This window comes from Varanus komodoensis, unplaced genomic scaffold (assembly GCF_004798865.1).
Source record: "Varanus komodoensis strain SLA01 unplaced genomic scaffold, ASM479886v1 scaffold13_1, whole genome shotgun sequence".
Taxonomy (NCBI): domain Eukaryota; kingdom Metazoa; phylum Chordata; class Lepidosauria; order Squamata; family Varanidae; genus Varanus; species Varanus komodoensis.
In genome coordinates this window covers 7,969,811-7,994,314 of record NW_025335408.1, presented here as the reverse complement: position 1 = coordinate 7,994,314, position 24,504 = coordinate 7,969,811, and the positions used below count along the sequence as shown (strand labels likewise).

The 24,504-nt window shown below is 38.2% G+C and overlaps 1 protein-coding gene across 1 annotated transcript in view; it reads left to right on the top strand.

Moving 5' to 3' along the window:
- The first annotated feature begins 9,755 nt into the window (after positions 1–9,755).
- Positions 9,756–24,504, top strand: part of PPP1R3A (protein phosphatase 1 regulatory subunit 3A) — a 31,985-nt gene continuing 17,236 nt past the window's right edge. The window contains exon 1 of the mRNA XM_044422925.1: positions 9,756–10,552. Within this exon, the coding sequence (XP_044278860.1) occupies positions 9,756–10,552 (797 nt within the window). The remainder of the gene's footprint in view (positions 10,553–24,504) is intronic.

Below are 24,504 nucleotides of genomic sequence, written 5' to 3'. Positions count from 1 at the left end.
TGACAAGCCTTAATCAAATGCATGAGTAACAGAATGTAGAAAGCCTTCATATAATGCAAATAGCATGTGAAGTGTGTGTGTGTGTTTTTAGAAATACATTCTAAAAAGAGTTGACACAGTCTTCTGTATAACGTTTCTACCCTTTACCCAATAGTTAATTAGCTGATAGTGCTTTTATTTATTTGTGTGAATTGAGGCATGTTGCTACAGCCAACATATCTAAAGCCAGAAAAACACTCGTCTGAATTGTTGAAGCAGAGTATAATCCAGGAAACCAGTCCATGGGGTTTTACTTTTATCAAATTGCAACAGAAAAATACTTTCTCTGGGAAAAAGACAAAAACTTTCTTTGGGAAAAGCCAAAAGTAGCCTACCAACTTTAGTAAATATTTGTAAAATATTGACAGTCAATACATAATATTTTCCACAAAGGTTCTGAAAAGTAGGAATTTGTTTGATAAAGTGAAGTTAAAGAAGAGCAATTTTTTTTTGGTACAAAGTAAGTCATGAAATCATATGGCTCATATTCTCTTTGGAATCCTTGTTTGTGTGACTTGTGGTGTTGCTGAAAGTCCCCATGCACAAAAGCATTTATATTTGTCAGGTGAATGCTCCAGTAATTCTCTTTGCCATCTTCACACTTTCCCACTTTGATAAAACAATCATTTAGCAAAAGACTGCCTTACGCTGTTCTTCCATCTTTGACCTTTTCTCCTATAAACAGGGAAATTTTCTTCTGTGTAACTAAATAGCAGCTAAGCTGAGCTATTGTTGGAGGAGAGAATTGCTTTTGCTATCAAAGTAACCTCAAATAATGGTGACTTTTCAAGAGTATCTTCAGGCATCCTTTTAGATGGACTTCTGTCATGATTTACAATAGAGCCAGCTTGTTTGGGAGAAATTCCATTGGATGGTTATAACTTTCCTTCATACACCTCACATGTGTTTGGAGTCTGTTTACTGGCATCAGAGTTGCCAGTCATTGCAGCTTTATCAAGGTTTACTGTTCAGTTCTTGCAGTAGTTTATGAGATGTTTATTGATTAAAGTTTGTTTTACACAGGTGAATGCAGCCAACAAAAATGATATAGACACAGCCTGAATAAATATACTACTGTGAGTGGTTCTCTGTTCTCTATTCTTTCTACTGTGTTAAGACAGCTACTTGTCCAGACAAGAAATCAAGGTACAAATCCTTGCCAAAGGGGAAAAAATGAAATAATTATGGCAAGATAAATATGAAGATAAACAAACCATGGCCCTAACTGTTCACTTCTGTATAATCTGGGAGAACACCTTTCAATCTGAAGACTGATGGAAAAAAGTGGCTTGATAGCATTTGAAAGGATTAGACCCTTTACTGATATGCAGAACAAACTGAAACCATGTTATGCCTAGTCAAATACATTTGTATTTGATAGAATACATGTTTGCTTTATAGAAAATACAAAATGGAATTTGTTAGGGACTCAACTACAATTATTTCCAGTGCATTGTACTGATGGAAGACAGAAGCTTTCATTTCTGTAGCCTTTCACTGTAAACAGCTATTTTCATGATCCCATGTATTTCAGACCTGGAACTGAAGGAGCAGCAGGGTCCCATAGTAAAAAATCTGACTTCCCGAGTCCCTGCTACCCTCAATGACATCTTGATGATGATTTGAAAGTGGGGAAATTGACATCTACTGAATTGTCATGGCTAGATCAGGTCTAGACTGTCAGTGGCCTTTACCTCTGCAAAGGTGAGGGATCTATCAAAATGATCTGTCCGTAGAAGCAAACAGATTCCAATAGATTCCACATGAGTCGGGGGATTTTGCTGCTGATATGGCTGGTGATCCTGTTAAAGCTCTGGTTATCCTGTAGAATATAGAAATGATTGGGCAGTAGCCAGAGTCACACACTAACATCCTCCCATTCTTAGAAGATCCCAACCAACTTCTTAGTATACACTTGAGTCAAGGTCAATGAAGCAACAAGAAAGACAGCTAGAACACAGGTGGAGGAAAGCTTGTGCCAAGTCTTACCAACACATATTAGAGCTCACTATTGAGCCTGCTCTGTGGCAGTGAGAGTGGCAAAGAGGGAGTTCTTTTCCACCATTATTGTATCTTCTTAATGTCATCCATCCATCCTATATACTGTAAGCCACCTAGGAAGGCCTTGGCAGTTATAGGCAGCCTATAAATATATGGATGGATGGATGGATGGATGGATGGATGAATCCAGAGGATATTTCTGAGTGGTTTGTGGCCTGTGATCTAGGCCATGAAGAGAATGAGTGGAAACGTCAGTAGGATGCTGTGAAAATAGTCTCTAAAATCCACCACAAATTGGACACCACCGTTAATACAATTCCATTAGTAGAACTGTCCAGAGCACCTTCTGGTTCTGTTTTGTTTTGGGTGAATTTCAGTTGTTGAGGCCCAAAGATGAAGACAAGATGCTTGACCAAGTCTGTGAACTTGGCTCTTGCCCTTCATGGCTTATAACATCTAATAGGAAAAGAATATCAGGCTGGATCCCTGAGGTGATAAATGCCTTCTTGACAGAGGAAATGGCACCACCACTATAAAGTAAATGGTAAATAGGCCAAGTCTAACCTGGACCTGGATGATGTTAATAATTATTGGCTGGTAGCCAATATTCCCTTCCTGGACAAGTTGTGTAAGTGGGTGGTTGCTGGTCAACTCCAAGCACTCTTTAATGAAACAGATTATCTAGGCTCATTTCAATCAGGCTTCAGGCCTGGTTTGGAAACAGAAACTGCTTTGGTCACCCTGTTGGATGACCTTTGCTTGAAGAGGACAGGGAAGTGTGACACTGTTGACTTTCTTAGACTTCTCAGCAGCCTTTGATACCATTGATCATAGTATCTTCTGGATAGACTGTCAAGGTTGGAATCTGGAGGTACTGTGTTGCACAACGGTTCTGCTCCTACTTAGATGGTCAATTCCAGAAGGTAGTGCTGGAGAATATTACTCCTCTGTGCCTTGACAGTTATATTACTACAGGGATCAGTTTTATTTCCCATTCTGTTTAACACCTACATGAAACCACTGGGGGCCAATATCCAGGGTTGTGGGCTGAGATGTCATCAGTATGCATCAATGCACATGACAGTTGGGGGCCTATAAACTGGTTGAGGGCCTATAGACTAAGATTCAATCCATACAAGATGGAGGGGGCTGTTCTCCCCTAAATGATCAGGTTCATAGTTTGGGGATGCCCCTGGATCCACCACTGTCATTAGAGGCACCATTGGACTCAGTGGCATGGAGCACCTTTTATGAGCTTGTGCCAAATATGTCCTTTTCTGGATAGACATAGTCTAGCTACAGTTATCCATGCTCTGGTAACTTCTTGGTTGGGTTCTGCAATTTGTTATACATGAGGTACCATTAAAAATGGTCTGGAAATTTCAGTTGGTCCAAAGCAGGGCAGCTAGATTGCTAATGGAGGGTAGCGAGTAGAATCATAGTAGGCCAGTACTTGACTATCTGCACTGACTACCAGTTTGTGCCTGGGCCTGATTCAAAGTGCTGGCATTAGCATTCAAAGACCTAAATGGATTGGGGCCAGGTTACCTGAAGTACTTTCTGCTTCCATATCTACTTTCCTGGTCCTTGTGTGTGAGTCCCTGCCAAGGGAAGTCAGACAGGTAGCTACTAGGAAGAAGGCCTTTTCAGTTGTGGCACCCTGACTGTAGAATGAACTTCCTAGGGAGGCTTGCCTGGCAACTACATTGTACTGTTTCCAGCACCAGCTGAAGAACTTATTTTCCCAAGAATTTTAGTTCCCCACTGTTTTAAATACTGTACTGTATTTTTAAATCTTTGTACTGCTGCTAGGTTTACTCTGGTTTTCAATTGTGCATTGTTACTTTAACCACTTAAATGTTTATATTATGTTTTATACTTTTATATTTTAAATTGTTGTTAAAGTGCCTAGAGAATGTTGGCTACATGGCAGAAGAATGTAGTAAGTAAATTAACCAAATCTTATTAGCAATAACAGAAGACACCCCCCACACACACACACACTTCCCATGTCATCTTCCTATTTCATATAATCTTGGCCCCATGATAATCCTAACTAACAGGCCTTCAGAAGGGATGATGAAGTACCCAGGGAAATGCATGATGTCTGTCTCCCTACACTACAATTCAAAACAAAGGGGATGCCAAAGCAGGCAGATATCCAGATGGCAGCTCACAGGAATGTCTAACTCACTGGCATGTCACATGACACTCAACCCAAACTGTCCTCATATTATTCCTGCCATTATATCCCAGATTTCTTCAGTTCAGTTATATCACAGTTTTATATGTTGCATTTTCATACATATGACATACATATCCCAGTGTGTGGTACTGTTCTGGAGGAAGGACAAATGGCTTTGGAGAGCTGGGGCAGAGTGGCACCACAAGTTTTGACAAAACAGCAGCAACTGCAAGAGGAAATAAGCCCGATCAGCTTTCCTTATCATGCTTTCCTGCCTGCCTTATCACACTGGCCCCTGTGTATTCTCTCTCTCTTTCTCTCTCTCACTCTTCCCCCACCCCTTCTGACTTAACCATTGACCTGGACGGTAAGTGCAATGCTGCTTCTCCTCACACCCCTATAACTAATAACAATAGCCACATTATATTCAGTGGTATTTATTCAGAAGTATCTCACGTTGTCTTCAATGGCACTTATAGACATGTCTACTGAGAAGTAAATTGCATCTTCAGTTGTACTTATTCAAAGTAAAACACATTGGCATCTATGGTGCATATATAGATGTTTACTCTGAAGTAAATTTTATTAACTTCAATGACACTTTCTCTTGGGAGAATGAAAGCAAGCAGCATCACAGCCTTCCGATCATTTCTCCATGATGTTTTTGTGAGGGTGCAGGAGAAGCAATCAAGTCCTTCCCCACTCACATGATCAAAACCAAAAAATCTCTGTCCAATCACTTCTTCACACATGTGCACATTTGGTTCCTTTTTAAAGGGCCACTTCCTTGCATACATCTCCATTCCAACTCTTCCTCCTCCTCCCTCAATTGTATCTGTATGTAACACAAGATGTGTTCAACATAGTGGAAATGAAATACAACATATTGTATTCATTGCCATATGACCCAACAGTAAAGGTGCTGCATAAATACCACCACAGCATTCCCTGATTAACAGAAGGGTCTAGTGGCTGCCCAGAGAGCATAAAGCCAATGGGCAGCTTTTATGCAAATTTAATAAATAAATAACAGTGAAGATCCCTTTCAAGTCTGTCTCCCTTACACCCATGTAACTAACAGTCCGAGCTTCTCAGTCTTTTGGATGTTTCTTAAACTTACATTTAATAGGTACTTTTTATCTTTTCAAGATGTTCATAGCAAAATGGGTAGCAATAGGCCACTCACTATTTCAATATTTTAAAATAAGAAGTACTACAAATGAGGCATAAGGATCTCTCAATTTGGGAAACAGCATTTGAAACATACATCTGTTAACTTAAAAGATTTAGTTTGGAAATTATTTTTGCTCTCAGATTTAGATTTGTCAGAGTCTAATCACATGTGAAAATGGAAAAAAGACACTGGGATTAATATTGTCTAAAAACAATGAGTTTAAATATATAATGTTTTTGCTAAAAACTATTAGCATTAGTTGAGAGAAACTTGTGTAAAATAACAGTTTCAGTAGTACTTATTGGAGGTGCTGTTCTTATCATACTGACTTTTTATTCCATTTTTGTTCCATTTTGTAAGGTAAAGGAGTCCTTGTATATTTTACTCCACTTGGCCTGTGGTTGACAGGGGGTGGTGCTCATCTCCATTTCTAAGGCCATGTGCCACTGCTGTCCAGAGACAATCCTTTGGTCCTGTGGCCAGCATGATTTTACTGACTGTGAGCCATCCCAAGATGCTATGCATAAGGGACAGCATATAAAAGTTTTAAATAAATAAATAAATGATGTCACAGAGTGCTGTTATGTACTGTGATATAATGTTTTTAGAAACAGGTGCTGGGAGAAAAGTAGTAGATGATAGAATATGCTATTAGGCACAATCTTAAAAAGTGTCCTTTTAGGCTAAAGGACTTTGTTAAAGAACGCTCTGAGTTAGTGTTATCCTTGTTAACTACAAAAAAAGCTTCTGACTGGAAATGTATTAATGTACTTTCAGTGTTGATATAAATAGGATAACTCCACTAATGACATATATCCTAAAGAAGTTCAAATATAGCAATGAGCAAAAAACTCTGATGAAAGATGGATTTATTACATAATAAAACAACAAAAATCAAAGTAATGCATATCTTTATGCATCCTTATGAAATATTTTCTAATAAAAATAATAAGAAGGAATAATATTAATTGAAGGTTGTAAAGCAAAGCTGCAGTACCATTGAGGTGTGATTAAACCCTTACATGCCTGAAGTTTTTTGTAGCCCAGTTCATGTGGCCTCCTATATTACCTCCAATCACCATTAGGAATGGATTGTTCCTCTGTAGTTGTCATTAATTGCCTACTCTGCATAGTGCTTTGCCCCCTCCCCTTTTTTAAATCATGTAAATACATGAGCAGTTCAGGAGATGCAGGCTAAGCAAGTGATAAGCCATTTGGCTGACTACCACCACCTCAAACAACTGTGGAAGCAGGCTTATAAGATATGGCTGTGGATCCTTCTGGTACTGTGCACCTTCCACCAGCTATAAAGTCTTAAGGAAATCTCCTGATGACCTTTGAAGCTGGAAGGATACCAGAGAAGAGAGTTGGCTGGTTAGCTGATATGTTCAGAGGTTTTTTTACATAGCCACTATGAGATGATGCTTGATCTGCCCTTGGCTTTTGATTCATGGCAGGCTGGTTGTATTCCTTTTGCAATAACTAGGAAGGACAAGGTATTTGTTTGCTGTAAATGAGGTTGCCTTGGCTTAAAGAGAGCTAGTCAGATACGTACCATATGTTATCTAAATACACCCATGGGAGAAATCAGACTGGATTAATATTTTGATGTAAAAGTTAAATGTAAAAGTTACCCATATTGAGATACAGGAAGACTAATTCTTGGCATTCAGATTCTAGACTAAGCAGTTTGGCAAACTGACATGTATTATATATTTAGGTTGAAGTCTAACTCAATTTTTAAAAATAAAAATAGTTTTAATATGCAGTAATACAAAAGCAAAGCAGGTTCAAAAACTAACTATGTTACAATGCATCTCTGCAGAATCTGAATTATGCAGATAGAGGAGTAAGTGTTGTTGAATGTGTGTTAGCATCTACAATAAATGGATACCACATTTCTATGGATAAGTTTTCTGGTGTTTTAAAAGACGCCACTTTTCAGAAAGAGCAGTTTTTTTACCTTCTGTTCATCCATTTTTAAAATCAATAGTCCAGTGGAAGATTTCCAACTTAATCCAACTTCAAGCATGGCATCAGTGAGCATAATAACAAACAAGATTTTATGTAAAAGGCCTTGTCTTTGAAAACTGATACATTTAATTTGTTCTTCTGTAATTTCATAGACTATAGAAAGAACTTGGTTTCAAAAGTTTCTAAAAGTTGGGCATAATTGCCACATAGGTTTTAAGAAACTGCTATTACTACATCCACTAAGCATAATAATGAAAGAGAGATGTCAATGATTGTGCAGTTTATTAGGATGATGTGCCACTGGTGAACTTCCTTCATTGTGCCTTCCTTTATTTATGCTGAAATTGTGCAAAGAAAGGCGCAGGAAGCCATTGGTGTTCCATTATAGGATTCACATCATCTTCCCATTTTCATTTTAGCTTTGTTGCATTTCCACAGAAGAAACCAATTAACTATTTATATAGTATGGAGTCTAGACCTTTCACAGAACTGCTCTAGGGTAAGCATGCATTTTCAAAGATTGTTAGCACTTGAGGAATTTTTTAAAGCAAGGTTTTAACAAAACTGATTTGATAATTTTGTAGCTGAGAAACCTTCCCTGCTACAGGATGTCTGATAGCCACCAATCTGGATGGCTTTTAAAGGGGATTGGAGAAATTCATGGAGGAGGAGGCCATCAGTGGCTACTAGCCTTGCTAGCTATGAGCTTCCCCCATTATCACAGGCAGCTTTCCTGCATGACAGTTGCTGAGGTGCTTGGGCACTCAGAGGACTTGTACACAGGATCCCTCAAGCAGAATGGGTACAACTGTTTTGCTACCATGTGAATGGAGTGCTGGACTAGATGGGCCATTGGTCAGACCCAGCATGTTTTTAATGTTATCATTTAGCCAGTGGAACAGGGACCAGGCCACACTGGGAGTTTTCCACACTATCTAAGCTACATTCGTTTGTCTTTCAGAAGGGTTTATTTCCTTAACATGGCAAAATACATGTATTTAGAGACTTGTGTCCTGAGAAACCATGGTAACAGCAACATTAGTATACTAGCAAAGAAATGTAAGGATTGGATATAAAAATTGTGCTAGTGCAGTATAACAACTGAGGCAGAGCATTCAGGTGTATCCATGCAGGAATTGATTCTACTGCACAACTGATGGGAGCCTTTGAATGAAGGCACACAGGGCCATTCTATATATAGAAACGGGTGGAGTAGAGATATTGTAGGGGCTGGACAGAAGATGACTCACATAATGCCTGAGAGCTACCTGACACATTGTACTACACAGATGTAATGGGATTATAACTGACAGGCAGTAGGTTTGATTTGCTACAGTTACATCACACAGGAAACTTCTGTGTTGCTAACTAATACCATTCAGTGATCATAATCTTACACTAAAAATCTGTAACCCCCCCAAACACACACACACCCCTACACCTTTCTCTTTCCCCAGCACTTCCATTGTCCTTTTGAACTGAGCATTCCAACTAAAAGTATCACATTTTTTATAACCCAATAAATTAACACACAGCAGGAGAGAACTATATAGAAAGGATATGAAATAAAATTAGATTGCTCATACTGCTGAGACAGGAATGATAGAGATGGAACAAAGAATGGAAACCGTGATATTGTCCTTTGTACCAAGTGTGGATTATAATTTATATCAATTTGTAGTAGATTACCCAAAATTCTAGTTCAAGAAGAGTTGAATTTTATCAGTTAACTAGTTTAAGCTTATTGAAAATCTGAATTGGAACTGTGAACCTTTCTAAAATGCTATTTAAAATTCTATATCGCCATCATCATCTGTATCCCAAATGGTGTCTGTTCCATGTTCATTAACATGATTCATTGTTAATGGATGGATAGAAGCTGTCCGTTCTAAAAACAAATGCCCATACGCTAGGAGGTCAAATGGCATTTTTTTGTATCCATTTCATTTTGACACAATTATATAGAAATCTTACACAATGCAAACATAATTAACGAGACATAGTAATACATAATCCAATTTGGAAATGAATGGTTCTACATCTGTGTCACTTGTTTCCTATGTCTTGAATGCAAACTTGTTGCATGATAAATAACTACCATTATGTGATTTTTTACAAGTATGAAAAAGGCTCAGATTTTCAAGTTGCCTGCATGCTCAGTGCAGATATTACCTTCAAGCTGGAATTTTGACAGCAATGCTATTAGACTGAAGCCTTTGGAGAACAGGCTAACATAGTTAACAAGCCATTGCTCCTATTAATAGGACAGAGGCCCTTTTGCAATGTCAACTGTAATATTAATCCTTGGTTCAAATCACAGGGTCTCAAATATCAGCTGCCACTACTCAGACGGGTCTCTTTCAGCTTATATCAGAGAACCCAATGGAGTCTTTTAAAGAACCTGGTCATATTAGTAGCGAGAACTTATTGGAAGTTCCTGCTTTAAGTGATTCTCTCTCAGAAGATGAAGATGTTAAAGCAACACTGCAGCCTCGTTTCTCCCCCAGTCCCCGAAGACGGAATTCAGATTCTTCGGAAGAAATGGAGCCGGAAGCCCCATCAACTATTGCAAGAAAAGTTTCATTTGCTGATGCATTTGGTTTTGACCTAGTATCTGTTAAGGAGTTTGATACCTGGGATGTTCCAATTACATTACCAAATGATGAACCAGAAGATGAAGTTGTGCCTGTGGAGGAATTCTATTTAACTCCACTGTTTACACTACCCACCACACAAGAACAACTTTTGCAAAAAGTGCGTGCACAGAAAGTAGGGCTTGAGTCCATCGAGTTTCTACCAGGAATAACATGTATGAAAGGGATAATTCGTGTTCTGAATGTATCTTTTGAAAAGTTGGTTTATGTTCGCATGACTCTGGACAACTGGCTGACTTATTATGACATCCTAGGAGAATATGTGCCTAATTCTTGTGATGGTGAGACTGACCAGTTCTTGTTCAAGATTTCATTGGTTCCTCCTTACCAGAGAGATGGTGCTACAGTTGAATTTTGTATACGTTATGAGACATCAGTGGGAATATTTTGGGAGAACAATGACAACCACAATTATATTTTGATCTGCCATAAAAAGGAAACTGCACCACCATCAGCTGATAATCAGCTTCAAGAAGAAGTTACAGATAAAAATATCAGAGGCTGTTTAAAAGGAACAGGAAACAGGTGAGGCTGTGTCTAACCATTGCTTTCCTTTAAAAAAATACAAAACTTATTTCAGTTATAATTTCCAAAGAAGGAGATTTTTTATAAGTAACCTTTCAGTTGTTGCTGTGGTTAATTTTCCTCCCCAGGCTTCTGTCACCATTGATTTCATTATTAAAAGGACTGTATTGCTTCTGTGTACCAGTTTAAATAACTGGTAACATTGTATTTAATTACAAGGTAGTATTCAAAAAAGTTAGCTTGTTGGAGCAATCTAGAGAAGGGTGGGCAGAATGGAGATCTCCAGATGGTTTTGGACTTCAGTTTCTAGAAGTCCCTGCCAAGATGGCCAATGGTCAGAAATGTTAAGAGTTGAAGTCCAAGACATCTTTCTGCCCACCTCTGGTGTAGGGTAGAGTATTACCAAGTCATACAGTTGCAAATGGACACAGAAATCCATACAGATGTGTTTATGGAACTGCATCAGTTCACTAACGGTCCTATACAGAGGTTCAAAAGTCTAAGATGGAAAGACCATGTGTACTAGGCCAGCCCCTCCACCTTTGACCTTCCCATATTGAGCAGGAAATTCTGAAGACAGATTATAACTGTGCTCAGCTGGCTGTAATTATGCTTTTCCTCACAACTGGGAACTCTGATTTTGCAGAGTTTCCAGTTGTGGAGAGAACTACAATCACATTTAGTGGAACATATCATGTCTGGTTTTTCTGCTCAATGCAAAGAAAACAAAAACAAAAACAGGATGGGTCCAAGCTGCATGATCCATGCTTAGATTTCTGAATTCCTAAGCAAGACTAATTATTGCTTAAAATGTGCAATTTCATTTCATTATAGACATTTGGTTCTAAATCATGCATTGGTGTATGGTCCCAAGGGTAGAAATATATTTTGGTTATTGGTCAGAAACATTTGTAATATTTAAGAGGCCAAGAAAGCTTTAGAAGCATTTCTATTATGTTCTATATGTCTTTGGTCTCCTGTTTGCCTGGAGGGCCCTCCAAAATTGGAGAAGAAGTAGACCAATGTCCAGTTTATTGTGGCTTGACAGAAGGGTCTGTAGGCACAGAAGCCAGCATTTCCAGAGATCCTTTGCATCTCTAGATTGGTGAACTGGAGGCAATGGAAGCATTCCATGGGGCTCAGATTTGGCCTAGGTGCCCCTGATTGTTAATGCATTCACTAGAGGAATGCTGTAAATATATTTAGGATTCTTCGATAAACAACAATAAATAATATGATATAAATAACTTGTTATAGATTTTGGATACTCATTGTTGACTGCAATTTTTATAGAAAATTGATAAAAGGTATTAAGATGGGTGAAATGTTAAGTCCTGAATAATATAAATATTTCCAAGAATTCAGTTACATTTTTCCACAGTTATTAAGGAGAGATGCCACATTCTTCATGTACTAATACTGACTTTGTTTAAATCATAGGGGCTTGGCAAGAAAACTATATAAAATCTTGTATGGTCTTTCTTTCTCATTGGTGGATCATGGTCCTAACAGCACTCTATGAAACAAAGTTCATGTACAGTTCTTACAACCCCAGCCCAGTTCTCCAAGAGGCTAATACCTATGTCATCTGTTAGACCTATATGTGGGATCACAAGCAGGACTGATATCAAGGGTAGACACAGTCAGGCACCTGGCAAGAGCCCACAGCCTAGCTCAGTCCCAAGCCCTCTGAATTGTTCCTTGTCTTCATTACTCTAACATGTTTATTCACTTGCCTCTTGCTTTAGCCTAGACAATGGTGGCAGCGGTGGTGGGGGTGGTAGAAAGGGGCTGCAGACATCATTGCCTGCTTGCTCACTGATTCTCTGCTTATCAAGCCAGCACACATGAGCAATGATGAAAAAGAGATGAGTAGCAAGAGCAGCTGGTAACAATGGTGGTGAGAAAATACACTTGCTGAAGGAAGGAGCCCACTGAGGGTGTCTTGCCCATGTGCCATCAAAAGCCTGGAGCCAGCAGTGATCATAAGAGCCCTGTAAACATGTTTGCTCAAGAAACTGCACCTGCTGAGCTTCCCATTCTGACCCAGGTGCACTAGATATTTCAATGCAATTATATATATTTTATAGATTTGAACATTATTCTAAGGTCAAACAGAAGTCTGGAAATTTGCAGCCAGTTTGAGCCAGTAGTGAAGAACTCTTTAAGTCTTAAATGAGATAGGAAAGCAGCAGGTTTTTAATTTTTTTATTGTTTATTTTTGCATGTCTGCCCTGTTCTCATATAAAGCAATCATTGGAGTGGGGTGGGTGAGGTCAATCTAGCAGTAAAAGTAGCACACAAAGCAGGAGTGTTGATATGAATCAGGCATGTTTCTGTGTTCTTAGCTCATGCCTGAGATCCAAAGGTGAGGTGAGGTGAGGTGAGGTGGGGGAAGAAGGTACATGCAATTATTCTGCCAAATTTACACAGACTCTTCTCTGAAAGATTGCAGCAGATGAACTGATTCTGCCAGAAAACACATGCATAGCATGGGCATGGTAGCAAGTAATAATAGTAAGATCAACATGGCCCCTTAAGAAGAGAACTTCAGACTGAAGTGCTAGCTGACATTCTTACTGGGTTGGAAACCTAGACAAGACAATATTGCATTGTGTTCTGGAAAAATCCGCCAGAACAAAAAAAGAACTACTACTTTTACTAATGCTGCTAATATGAATAATAATGACCACACCCTGGCTATGCATCCATGTGATCAATGACACTGAGAAGTGATATCATCCATGGATCATGGCAGGCTCTATGCTGAACCAGAGGCTGGAGCTGGTCTGGGGATTTAGCAGTTTGCAAGTTAATGCTTTCCTTTGACTTCAAGTGTAGCTTAGACATTGCCAATGAAGGAAGATGAAAGAGGAGTGGACAGGAATGAATGAAGACTGCTGCAACTTCCACAGCTCATACTGGAATTGATGCTCCAGGTCTCATAAGAGTCCATGGAAGAGTAGGCAGTCCAGAGGTATCAAAGGTGAGATAAGGCCCCCATTCAGCTCATTACTGCTCTGGGGTTAGATCCTCCTAGTCTAAGTAAGTTTAGGTTTGAACCTAGGTTTGAAACTTATTATGACTTAATTTAGTAATGACTGAATAGGTCCCATGCATTAGAATGGTTTTCTCTAAATATGCCACATCTGGATCTAGCCCTTTGATGGGAATGCACTTGCCTGCTTTATTTATCAGAACTGTTCACTTGTACTCTGTGCATGCAATACTTTTGCTGGGTTCATCAAATCATTTGTGACTCAATGGAAGCAGAGGAGCAGCCCCAGATCACAGCCATGTATTTTCAGTTATACTATGACATTATTTTGCAGAATCCTCTCTAAGAAAGCTAGATGCAGGTACATTTTCACCACTGTGGTTCCAGTTATTAGTTATTTATTCTGTGGAAGCTAAGTTGATATATCTGCAACAGTTGTAGGGAGAAAAAGATTTAGCAAAGAGAAAAAAGAAAAGTTCTGTGTCCTGTGAAGCTCATTCCATCACAGGCTTATGCATAAGTTGATATGAGGGACAAATACTTTTAAATTATTTTTTAGACTCCCAGGGGACACAGCTAGCTTATGCATTTAAGAGTGGTTACTGCCTTCTCCGTAAAGAAGTGTGAGTCAGAATTTTGACACTGATCTAGGGGTTTGCTTGTTTTCATTTAAAGGATGTTTCAAGTATACATGGTTGTACAGATGTTTAGAACTGTGAACAAAAGATCTACAAAAACCTTAGCACCAATTCATACATTAAACAAACTGCACCCAAAGTTGTTGGGTACAATTATCACAGAACTATAACATGTCAATATGTGGAAGATCCATATCTGAGTTAATCCTGTTGAGCATTGTGATGTTATATCCCTATTGCCTTAAGTGCTGTATAACCAAAGAAAAATATGTATTTATTTTCTATACTGTCTTATATTTTCAAAAAATAGCAAGGTGATACACAAAAGAATTTAAAAAAACATTTAAACTAGGCAACAGTACTTAATTTAAAATACAACAGATAATATATATTAAAACTAACATTAAAAACTGGGTAAATAAAAAAGGTTTTGGCCTGGTGCCAAAATGAATAAAGAGTGGGTGCCAGGCAAACCTCTCTGGGGAGCATATTGCACAATAGCACCACCTTGCCTATAATTTACACATAAATATATGTGTAAACCAAATTTTAAGATTAGCCTGCATATATATGTTAAAGAAGAAGATTTTATAGAGGCCTTTTCTGCAACACATTTGTTTTACACATTCAGGTATGCTAACAGTGCTATATTATACACGTCTACTGAAAAGCAAGGTCCACTGAGTTCAGAAGAGCATATTCACAGGTAAATTGGTGTAGCATTACAGCGTTAATACCTTCCAGCATTTCTTGTCCTCTCTTCGCAATGCTGACAGCTGCTGATCTGCTCTGTCAGAAAATAAGCTTTGTCTTATATTTCCCTTTTCCTTATTGTTCTTCATCAATTAACAACTAGTTTAGTTAGAAAGCTTTACTTCTTCACATCCTGTAAGATACTTGCTAACTACAAGGCCTAAATTGAAACACTACTTCACAGTCAGCCTGTTGATTTGGCTAAAGCCTTTTGCTATTATTAGCAAGTGATGAAGTGTGTAGTCTTTACCAACTGAGCAGCTGTTCCCTGCTACTGTGAGAGTGGGCTTTGCATTTTCAGGGGGACAACTGAGAAAACAACACTCATGCCATTATAAGATCCTCTTCAATTTTCTTTATATGAAATCAATAGCGACTATTAAGGGATTCACAGTGTTTTGGGTGCAACCTAGGAATTCATTGAAGTTTGGGTACTTTTACTAGGAAAACCATTTTTCCTACTTTTTTTCCTACTTTTACTAGGAAAAGGCTGGATTAGTTCCTCAGCCTGGTCTGGGAAAATGTTTGGAGAATGAGGGCACAGTGGATCCAAGGTTATGCCTTACCCATTTCAGTACACACCTGGAATGGTCCCAAGTGGGCCCCTAGTGAGGAGAGGAACAATATAAGAAGTACTCTTGGGCAAGCAGATTTCCACTAGTGTTCCAGGGTCTTCTTGGTTACACATGCAATCACAGCAGCAGAGCTCCTGTCCACCACTGGGGAGTACTTTCTTCCCTATCCTAGTTTGCCTCATCCATTCAACTATCCATCCAAGGAGTTAGGATTCCTTTAACCATCTCATCAGAACTGATTTTTTTTCTGCCTTCAGAAAAGATTTGCTCTGTTGCTCAATTGTCTTCAACATCTGTGTGTATGATTAATTTGTGTGTGTGTGAACGTGAACATTTTCCTAATATCACAGCATCTTTGCTAATGATTGGAGTGCTGGTGGCAAGGATTAGAAAGGCTAACAGGCCGATAATAACTAATTCTCAGTCCATTAAGCTGATAAAATACTAAAGCTTTTCTGTAAATACTATGACCTTGGGAAAGAAAAGACAGAAAGCAACAACATGCTTCACTGTGGCATTTTTCTTCATCAGTTCTTCATCTTCTTGCTTCAAAAACCTCTGGGCTCTTTTAGCATTGTTCCATATGGCTAGCAGTGCGCTCCTATTCATAGGTAAGGTCTAGTGCATTCAGTGGGACGTGCTTCTTAGTGGATTGTACTGCATTGCTCACTATTATACATGTTTAATTCAAGTAAAGGTGCATAGTGTTGCCAACTTTAGGAATTTATTTGAACTCAACTTCTAAATAAGTGCACACAGGATCAGTATGTAAGCACAGCAACCCCAAACCAAATCAATTCAAACATATAAGACTGAATATAAGTTCTGAAAACAGCAGTATGAAATGGGATATTTTTGCATCAGCTGGAACTTTGATAGAAAAGCTTTAGAACAGGTATTAATGCAGCTCTGCAGCATGCTCATAAAATAGTTGAGAAAAATGTCTTTAAAAATTGCTCATGGTGTACCTGTACCTAGAAAGGGAAGTATTTCTTGTTCGTCTGTTTTTTGACCATAGCTCACAAAGAACAGAAGCAGAAGCAATGGACAGCAACACAGCATATGACATTTTCTTTCCCCAAAACACTAGGCTTAGAGCTTGAATTAGCTGTGTAATGCAAAAGAAAAATGTGCATTTGTGTAATTTGCATTACAACGGCTTCTCTTCTACTTTCTTCTCCATATAGAACAATGATCAGACACTGAAATAAACAGCAAGAAGGAAATTTAAATGTGTGTATTGATAGGAAAGGCCATGTCTAAAGGCAGCTTTGTTAATTTTGAAAGTTTTCTGTAATTCCTCATGTATCAGCTTCCAAAATCTGTTAATTTTATCACAAGCCCACCAAATATGGTAAAAGTCCCATCTACTTCTTTTCATTTCCAACATTTTCCATTATAATTATTGTCAATTTTTCTATATCTTTCAAATTTGGCATTCCTTAAGAGAATTAGTCCTCCGATTTCTCCTTGTATGTCCCTAGTTGAAGCATATGAAAAGTATTAAAGGAAAAACAATGATCTTATAACCTATGGGAATATGACTGATCAACAAGGATGAATTAAGCCTTGGCAATAACTAAAAGAAAAAATATAGTATGGCTTTTCTATTACCAATTGGTTTCAAAATTGAAAAAGGAAATCTAGTCAGGGAAAGGTACAGTTAAGAGTCTTGACGGAATTTGAAAAGCTGATTATGCAACAAAAGGATAATTGTTAGGAAGAGTTTACAAGCAACTAGTCCAATTTGAAACTGAAACTCAACAAGCTAAAAAATGCACTACAGTTTGGTGGCTTTGTAGATGCCATATGAAATTCTGAGTCTGTTGGCATTCAATGATGTGCACTTTTCTAGGTAGGAAGCCCTGACATTACAGGATAGGACTTTGAGAGACCAGACCAGTACATAGAAACATAGAAACAGAGCAAGTCAGAAGGGGTCTCCCAGGCCATCTAGTCTGACCTCCGGCACCAGCCGGCTCCACTCACAACATGCCCACCATGTGCATGTCCAGCCTATCTTTGAACACCCACACCGATGGGGCCTCAACGACCTCTTACTTAATTCATAATTGGCCTTTGATGTATCTTTTTCACTCACAAGGCTTTCCATGGTCTCTAATAATATCGCTTATTATTTCTTACTTAAATAGTAATACAGAACAGCAACCTGCTGTGATGAATTTGCAAAATGTCCTGCTGATAAAATTGTTTGTGTTTGCTGTTCTGACTTGGACTTCCAAGTGAGAGTGGTGATCAAAGCACCCACCTGTCAGTTTGATGGATGAGTCCAACATTGTTCAACTTGAGGTAGCCAAGTTGCTTGGGAGAGTGAGGCCAACCATTTATTTGCAGAACCCATTTGATCTACAGGGTAGTTGGTTAATTGGGTGGTAGAGATTGTAAATCACTTCTTTGAAGGAGTATTACATTGCAGTTCCTCTAAAAATGAAACTGTTGATAAGACCACTGTTGAATGAACCTTCATTTGATCACACCACCCTAGGTAATTATCAGTCATCCCCCTGCACCCCCAATTTTCCTTATTAAGGACTAAGAATAGATGGTGGCAATATGACTCTAGGCTTTCTTGGATAAAGCTGATTACTTGGATCTTTTCCAATCTATTGCAGGCCCAGTTTGGGGACAGAAAAGGCCATGGTCATTCATCTTAGTAGATGACTTATTCCAAAAACTGAACAGGAAGAGTATACCTTTATGATTTTGCTTATTTGATAGCATTTATGATGGTAGCCTCCTGAGCTAGTATGAAACTTGTGTGGGGAATTATTTTTAATGATTCCAGTCTTATCTGGTTGAATGTTGCTAGTGATGCTGAAGGACTATTGCTGAGCTCTTTGGCCATTGGCCTATGAGATTCCTCAGGGGTCTATTTTGTTCCCTGTTTTAAAAAATATACATGAAGCCGCTGATGGAGGTTATCTAGAGTTTTCCATTCTCACTAAGCTGATGCTATCCAAATCTAGATCTCTTTTCAATGGATAAAGAAAAGACTGTAAGTGTTCTGAACTCCTTTTTGGATGGCATGATTGGAGATAGGCTAGCCAACAACCAGACAAGATGGTGATTATGAGGAATTGACAAACCAGTCCGGGAATGAAAATAAAGACTGTACTGGCTGTGACTCCATTTCTTCTGAAAGAGTAGGCCCACAACTTAGGGTTGCAACCAACATTGCTCCTCGAGGGTTAGGTGGCTTTTGTTGCTTAGCTTTGGCTGGTATTTTGGCTATGCCCTTTCATGGAGAAGGTCCATCTGGATACAGTGTACCATACCTTGATCACTTCTAATTTATATTACAGCAATGTGCTCTGGGTGGAGCTTGATTGTTTGGAATTACAACAGGAGCAAAATGTAACAGCCAGAAATTTACAACCATCATTAAAGGCCCTATTATATCCCCACTACCAGAGGAGGCGACAGTTATGGGAACACAACACAAGGGCTTTTCTGCAGGAATGCTAGAGTCTGATTGGCTTAATCTGTGCGTACATTTAGGCAGTATGTAAAAACTGTTGTTGTCTACCAGGTTTTTGATGGTTTAATTCAGGGAAGTTGAACTGTTGATTGTTTCTCAGCTTTTACAGGGATTTTCCACTATTCTAAAAGGTTGAAATGCCTCAGCTAAGGTTTATTTATTTATTATTACATTTATATACCACCCCATAGCCCAGAGGGATCTCTGGGCAGTTTATAATAAAATATAATAAAATCAACAATATGTCAATAAAACAAATAATAATACAATAAGGAACAATTAAAACAGTATAAAAATCTAGCAATTCATGAAAAAAGTTATTGGCACTAAGAACTTTAGCTGAAAATATGCTGGTATTTTTTGGTTTTTGGCCCTTTCCCTTTTACTCAAACTGGAATACATCCTCTGACAGGTTCTACAAAACAGAATTCAGCCCTTAGGCTGGAAGAGGTCCAACACCCCTGAACTATTTTTTGAAAAAAATCTTTTATACTTAATTTTTAATTGGTTTTGTTGTGTATTTTGTGCTTTATATTGCATATTACCTTGTGGAATCCTTTGAGCTGCAAGACAATGTTCAGTGGTGTGAATAAAGAAAGAAGCAAATCCATAAAATAGTTAAAATAATATTTATATAAATTACAATTATGCTTCTCCCCTCATTTCCTAAGTAATGTTCTATTACTTGTGATATGAAAGAAAAGGGTTTCAAGTATGATGATGTTTTCTAAGCTAGCAGATCTCTCTCTGTCCCTGGAGCAAATGCTTTCAGTAGATTTATAATGGGAAAGAGACTGCAAGCTGAAAGTTCTTGTGGGAAAAAGATAGACTTGTCCTTCATTACAGAAACTGATGAACTCTGGGCTTAGATGTTAGGGTGCTATGAAAAAGTCCAGGATCTCTGGAAATATTAAACAGAAAAATCAGATCTGGGAAAATAATTAAGCAAGCTAAAGGCTAGGACTCAAGCAGAGCAAAAGGAAGAACTAAATGAATTTGGCTTGATCATATGTATCCAACATTGGCAGGCTGATGTAGTCAGGCCAATGTGCTTTCTCTTCACTCCATTCTTAAGTTAGAGAGCAAGGACAAAGTTTGCTTTGTGTACTGGAGATTTAGCAGAGCATATGTTTTAGCAGGATATGAATTCTCAGTCAGTAGCAAATTGTTGAGCCTAACAGTGTTGCCCATAATAGCAGGTGTAAGCAGGACATGGCAGTGACATGGAAGTTATGTTTAAAGGGCAAGACATGCAGGAAACTCTTCATTTTGACCAACATCTGGGAGAGAATGCCAATACATTTTCCTTTCCTAAGTCAGTTTTGCCCCTGATGTAAAGAGGAATGCCTGTCAAGCAGTGGGATATGGGATACTTAAAAATATCAAAACATTAAGATACAAACTGCTTGGGGAGAAACTTCACTAGCAGTTAACATTATGGAGAAAGGGATTAGGAAGCCTTTTATAACTGCTTTTAACTATATATATATATATATATATATATATATATATATATATAGTATATAACATTTGGGTTCTTTTATAATTCAGTAGTGAAAAATGATAAGCCCCTCTCTCTCTCTCTCTCTCTCTCTCTCTCTCTCTCTCTCTCTCTCTCTATAGAGAGAGAGAAGTTTGAAATACTGGAACTTTTTTTGATAACAAACAATATGAAAAGGCCATTTCTATTTTATCTGCTTACTTGGACTTGGTAATTTTACAAACTATGTTGTCTTAACTCTCTGTTTATAAATATAATGAGAATACAAAAGTCAATTAGAACCATTTTCAGGTTCAATATGTAGATTCTTCAGAATTTAGCAAGCATTTTTCAGCCAAAATGTAAGGGCTAGAACAGTGTTCTTTCGAATGAAACCTGAGATTCTAAGGACTGCAGTCAATCAAGTGACCAGTCATCATGCTTGAAAATCAGATCCCACAATTCACAGCATGAATGTGTTTATTTCTACAACCTCTTGCTATGACTATTAGTTAACTGTGCATTCTATAGTAATAGCAAAGCAATTGATGCAGTGTATTGTATGAAAAATATATAAATGGTTTGCAACCATATTGCCCTTTAAATTGTCAGACACATTGTGGAATTTGGACTTTAAAAGTTGTAACTGTCTTATTACAGAATGTCTGCGCAGCATCATATATCAATTGTGTGCCGCAGAGTACTTCTTTACAGCTATTGGAATGGCTCAGAAATCTATCCATACTGAGTGACAATGACATACCTAACTATTAACACAGGACAGTTAAGGCTGTCTTAGCCCATGGGTCCATATAGTTCTGTTTACCTATACAGACTGGCAGTTGACCTTTCTCAGTCCTACCTGGATATGCAGAGGTTTGAATGTTCTTCATTCAAAGCAAACACTCCATCACTGAGTTGTCCATCCAACAGAAAGACCATCAGTGTTTCCCAAACCTCCTTCCCATGGTCCCAGCACATGAGTTATTCATGGTCCAAGTGGCAAAGACAGAGATGAAGGAACATGCTCCATTATACCGTACAGCGGGCTCTGTCTGTGGAAAAGGTTGAATAGTATTTTACTCTTTCAGTAATAATAATAAAACTGCAAATGTAAACTATTATTACTAATTTGTTTCTAGAAGCTAATTGTGACCAAGAAGTCTGGGAACACACACACATATATGCATGCATACAAAAAACAAGATTCCCCCCACCCAACTGTTATTTCTTTAAAAAATTTAAAACACACCTGGAAGAGATGTTCTACTGTAAATTGTTTACTTCCAGTCCAAATCCCAGTGAAAACAGAGGATCAAGCTAGCTACAACTAACTCAACCCCACTTTTTGCAATGGGACAGATAATTTATCTACATTGCTGCTTTGGTGTACTCTTTGAAATATCTCTCACATCCCCTTATCTCTGGATATAAAGTAGGGCATAACCTGAAGTTTATTGTACAGTTTCTTCTTACATACAAATGCTATGGGTAAGGGAACTAAAATCAGTTCTCTTCTGTACTTCCCATATCATAGAAAATGTAGTTACATTCTTTTCACACACAATTCTGTTCACTGGAGCTGGCCAATCACAGGGGTAGAAAAGAAGAAATTAGTGGTAGACTATAATGAGAAAAGTGGTCATCATGTTTACCGCCCTTTTATGCAGAAGACTGCAGTTAAGGATTTACAAAATTAATTCTATGCTGGTGAACAATGAGGGTTTATTCCAGTCAACTGATAGGGATGGATGAATCTGTCAATTTCAATTTCTCTGTTTTCCATTTTTCCAATCTACAATTTTGTTTGTTTCAACAGCTGAGATTTTTTTTGAAAGCTTAGCATTTTAAATATGCAATTTTTGCAGGAAATTTTGTTAATGATGCAAAAATTTGATGTTAGTTTCATTAAAATACTTCTGTATTTTCCCTCTTATGTACACATTTGTGTGTCAATTTATTTTGATTGGAGAACTCCATAGCAAAATTCAGAGAAGTGCAAAGTTTGAGACATAACTGAGTTTCAGTTCGCATGCTAGTTCAACAGTACAAAATTAAGTAAGTTTTCATTAAAATGCAAACCATTTCTTCTGTCCCTACTGACTGCAGGATGGAGGACCTTGGAATGCTGATTTCAGAATTTAGCCTTGCAGATGGTTTTGTTGAAATACATCAGAGTGTTTTCTGTTCTCTCAAAAGACATGGTTATGATGAGGATGTGTTGCAATACAATTTTCGTACTAAAACATTGCAGGAGTAAATAATTACCTGATGACAAAAGGCTCCATGACATTTTGCCATGGCAAAATATCTGCTGGAAGTGAAAGGCATGTGACTGACCCCATGCTTGTTAAGTGCCCTCTTCAAGGATTGGCTTCCTGAGTGTCCTGTCTTTAAACAAGCTCCTCTCAGTCATGAGAGCCTTTGTTTTTTTATGCTCAAATTTTATCTTGCATCTGCTTGGCTTTGACCTGGCAATTTAACTAATTTTGGGAGCAAAAATGTAAACATCAATGTATTTTACTGAATATAGTGCTTTGAATATGTGGCTTAATATACAGAAAAGTGGTCTGGAAGTATGTGCAATAGACAATAAAACCAATGTCATAATCCACTGGGAACTTCAAAAGAACTTACCCAGTTCTATTGAAATTAATACAAGAACTATAAAGATGTGAACTCCCCCAGTGGGGGAGGCAGAAAGATAGGAGAAATTTTCCCTCAGAGTCTCCTAAAATCTTTTTTTTTCTTCATCCTTTTTCTGATTTTTCCCCTAGCCTTCACAACATTAAACAATACTCCCATTAATTTTATGTTTCTTATTACGGAAAAGAACATGTTAGTATCTTGCCAATTTTACGGCTTTGCATTAGTGTGCAATACCTTATGCTTAACCACAGAAATTACCTTTCTGGAGGTTAAGAGCTATACTTTTTGTCCTTTTGTCAGTAGAAAGGAATCTCTTCTGAGATACGTTTAGATTTTTGAAAGCTGGCAACCTACTCTAAGGACTCTTCCAGGAAGAAGTACAGTTGAACCTTGGTTTAACTTTTTTATTTGCGAGTTTGCCATCAATAATTAAATGGGAATCTTTTTGGGGTTTTGCAACCTGCTGTGGCCTACATTCTACTACTCCACAGACAGTTGCATGTTGAATGCTCCTCTTCCCAGGCCCCACTGCATCTGGCATGGAATGGTGCATTGCCTCCTAGTGAGGGTGGGGTGGGTGCCAGACTCGAGATCAGGCATGTGGCCACACAATGTAATATAAAGCAATGTAGGATGAGCTCCTCCAGAGCAGGATGTGTTTTGGCTCATCAGGTCTTGTTTTAAGCTAAATGTTATTAAAAATTGTGAAAGAGTTCATTTTAATGCAGCTACCAGTATATGTATGGTCAACAGTATTCAGAGTTTTTTATTTTATTATTATTTTATTTATTAAAACATTTTTATGAGTTAAGGTTGGGTGGGTAGGGGATTGAAATATTCACTGTTTTTCCAATTTTGCAGGGGTCCTGTGCCCCTAACCCCTATGAATGTGGAGGGATGACTATATTTGTAAGTGTCTGGTGAATATTAAGAGTTTCTTGCCAAGCAAAGCCACATGAGGACTGTGTCAATCTCTGCAAGTGCAAGCCCATTAGCAGAACTTGCATTGACTGTACTGTCATACTACTGCCAAATGCTGCCAAAGAAGCAAAAGCTCTTGACCACCCACTGCTAGCAATACTGACAGTGAAAGAAATGCACCTCTTAAAACCAGTTTCTCAGGTTAATTTGGATTGCTGGCAAACTTACGTTGAGCTGACTAACAAAAGTAACATGGGCTCATTGAGGATGTGGGCTGCTGATGAATCTTTTAGATGACCTTGTCACTAGAAACAAAACCCTAAACTGTTTTGCCGAACTTGCCAAAATGATTATGAGAACTGGTTATCACTTGATACAACAAAATAGCTAACCAGAAATAAGGTCATGCTTCTAAGCATGAAGAAGCCTCTACTTCCTG